The sequence below is a fragment of the Gracilinanus agilis genome, unplaced genomic scaffold (genome assembly GCF_016433145.1).
Source record: "Gracilinanus agilis isolate LMUSP501 unplaced genomic scaffold, AgileGrace unplaced_scaffold58125, whole genome shotgun sequence".
NCBI classification, from domain to species: Eukaryota; Metazoa; Chordata; class Mammalia; order Didelphimorphia; family Didelphidae; genus Gracilinanus; species Gracilinanus agilis.
Window position 1 is genome coordinate 1,411 of NW_025393692.1, and position 3,204 is coordinate 4,614.

Here is a 3,204-nt window from a genome sequence, read left to right on the forward strand (position 1 = left end):
GGTGACAGTACTTCTAACTCATCTGCCTACTTTCTCATATATACAAATTGTGATCAGAAGTTAAATATATCTTGAAGGCAGTCTGAATGAAAATGTAAGAACACAGAGGCCTTTGAAAATTTCTTGTATAGAGATCACATCTTCATAGACAATACAATTGAGTGAAAAGCATAAAAAGTAAAATGTATTGTGCTAAAGATGTTTGCAACTAGGCTAGAATCTGTCCACTGCAGATTCCCATTGGATTGTGAAGTCCTCTTGAAAACTGTGCTAATTGTGTCATGACTCTGAATACTACAGATTCATGGCCAATTAAAATGAATTGAGCTAATAGTTCATAGTATCCCAAACAGATGGTCTAAGAATATATATATATATATTCTTAGACTATTGTTCAGTTCAAAGAATAACTCATTGATTTAGGCTACTGATATCTATCTACATATTTTAGACAAGTGCTAAAGATAAACTTTTAGGGAGAATAAAGGAGAAAAGAAAATTGAACTCAGTTTTTTTGAATACTTTTAAATTTTGACTTATTTCCTTTAAGGAATTTCAGAATAAATTATACATATACATCTAAGAGTTTCAACGTGAATATTTTGTATATTTAATATTTTAAATTAATGTTTTATTGATACCTTTTGTTTTTACATCATGGATATTTCTCAAAATCCCCAATTCCAACCCAATTCAATAAATATTCTCATTGGTATGAAAAAGTGTTGTGTGCAGATGCAAAGCATGGAATCCCTGCAAAGGTACAGGGATAGCCTCACCCAGAATTCCAGGGGACCCCCCTGGAGAACTTTTGGAGGGGCAGTTGAGAAGGGTTGGAGACAGTTAATTTGTGGGGGTGGATGTGAGCAGACACTCTGCTTGATTCTCCTGACTTTGGGTTTCTCCTGAGGTGGCCATTGTAGCATAAGTTAGTGATTTCTACTCATAGGGTTAGCTTATTTTTTATTACTATTTTTCATTAATATAATTATATAATTACTTAGTGATTAGAGAGTAAGATATTTATCTATAGCAAGAGAGCCAGTTTTAGTTAAGTGCTTCATCCCCTCCAGTGAGGAGGGGGAAAGGGGGCATCAATTTAACAGTTCAGGGTCACCTTTCCTTTATCCTAAAACCTTCACTAACTTCTCTAATTTTCCTTGTTAATTCCTAATATAACTTTTTACCTTTAAATCTGTGCCTGATAATTATTTGGGAAGATACTTACAATTCAGTCTGTACATTTAGTTTGAATCCTGTTGGCTGCCAGTTTGAGAAGATCTCTGTCCTCAACTGTTAGATAACTAATTTCTATATACTCATCATACTGACCTGTGAGGAATATAAATTTAAGAAAAGGAACATCAATTGGGGTTTCAGCCATAACTGAAACTTACCAGAGGAATCTTATTCCTGTCTTCATTACCAACTGAAGCAGAAGCAGTTAGAGGGGAGGGGTTTGAGAATCAGGAGTGTTTTACCCCCTCCTTTCCTCACTGTAGCCTGTCAATCTCTGACTCTTGACTTAAAGCTCTATTTGGCCCTGACACATTTATCTGCTTCTCCAAACTATCTGTTATTATCATCATAACAAAAGAATTAAGGGTAACCTATTAACACAGGAAATATATAACATTGGACACACCAAAGAAACAGGAAAATGCATTTCTTCTTTTTTCTCCAAGTCCAAGTTTGTTTTTCTTTTATTGCTTTTTTAGTTTAGTTCTAGGAATCTAGGTAGAGCTCAGCAAACAGAAACTTAATCCAGTATGCCATGACCCAAACAGATCAACTCACCCCCTGAAGTATAACATTTTGTTGTAGGAAGCGACAGTGCTTTTCTCAATCATTTAATCTCTGCATTTCCTCTAGTGTTTTGCCCTTCACAAGCATGCAATCAATGTTTGTTGAATTGAATTATCCATTATTAGAATATGGAATCACATATAAAATGTATATATCTGGCTTTATTCTGAAGCTATCCCAATGAGTTTTCTCAGGGCAGCCTTCATCTCCTTATTTCGGAGGCTGTAAATCAGGGGGTTTAAAAATGGTGTCACAACTGAATAGAACAAGGTTATTATCTTCTGTACTTCTCCTGAGTTCTCAGATGTTGGGTTTACATACATGATCATCAGGCTCCCAAAGAAGAGGCAGACCACAGCCAGATGAGATCCACATGTGGAGAAGGCTTTACGTCGACCAGCTGCTGAGGGAACTTGCAGCACAGCTCTTAGTAAGAGGATATATGATCCAAGGATGTAGATTGCAGTGAGAATGATCATGAGGGAGTTTATGATATAAAACAAAATTTCAGTGATAGGAGCAGGGTCACATGATAGGGCCAGGAGTGGATCGAAGTCACAGATAAAGTGGTCAATGATGTTGGGACCACAGAATATCAGCTGGGAGAGCTGTATAGTAGTTAGAGAATAGCTTAGGAAGCCAAGCACCCAGCACACAAGTATCAAGGTGTAACAGTGCTGTAAGGTCATTTTGGTTGGGTAATGTAATGGGTGGCAGATGGCAAGATAACGATCATAAGCCATGATGCATAAAAAATAGACTTCAGTTGCAGCAAGAGAGGTGAAGAAATAGAATTGGAGGAAACAACCTGCAAAGGAGATGGTTTTGGTCTCTGAGAGGAAGTTTTCCAACATGCTGGGAACAGTGGAGGTGATGTACCAGATCTCTAGGAAGGCAAAATTCCCCAGCAGGATGTACATGGGAGTGTGGATTCTCTGGTCCCACTTCACTGCACAGATGATGGCCCCATTCCCCATCATGGTCAGAATATAGACTATCAAGAATAAAGAAAAGAGTAAGATTTGCTTCTCCCAGTCCCCAGGAAAACCTAGGAGGACAAATTCAGTCACAGTGTGTGCTCCTGATTTGTTCATTGGTCCCTGAGCTGTGGAAAAGACAAAAGACATAATTATATCAATTGTCTTGCATCTTGGGCAGCTGTGGACAGAATTTTAATGAGGCTTTTGTAGGGTTTCTAGGGTAAACAATAAACAAAGGTCATATGAAAACCAGTTTGTAAAAATCTTATCTTCCTCCCTCCTCTATAATTTTTGGCCCAACATTCTTGTACCATCCTTTATACTTCAAGCTATCACAATTTCTTGCTTACTAGGCTACATACACAAATCCCTTTAGGGAATAGACCATAAGATTTCCCTTCCATTTGTTCATTAAGAT

The 3,204-nt window shown here is 37.5% G+C and overlaps 1 protein-coding gene across 1 annotated transcript; it reads right to left on the reverse strand.

The window, feature by feature from the left end:
• Positions 1–1,967: 1,967 nt before the first annotated feature.
• LOC123256358 (olfactory receptor 11H4-like) lies at positions 1,968–2,933 on the reverse strand. Its single transcript, XM_044684991.1, has one exon. It carries the CDS (start codon positions 2,931–2,933, stop codon positions 1,968–1,970), a length of 966 nt encoding a protein of 321 aa, XP_044540926.1.
• Between the last annotated feature and the right edge of the window lie 271 nt (positions 2,934–3,204).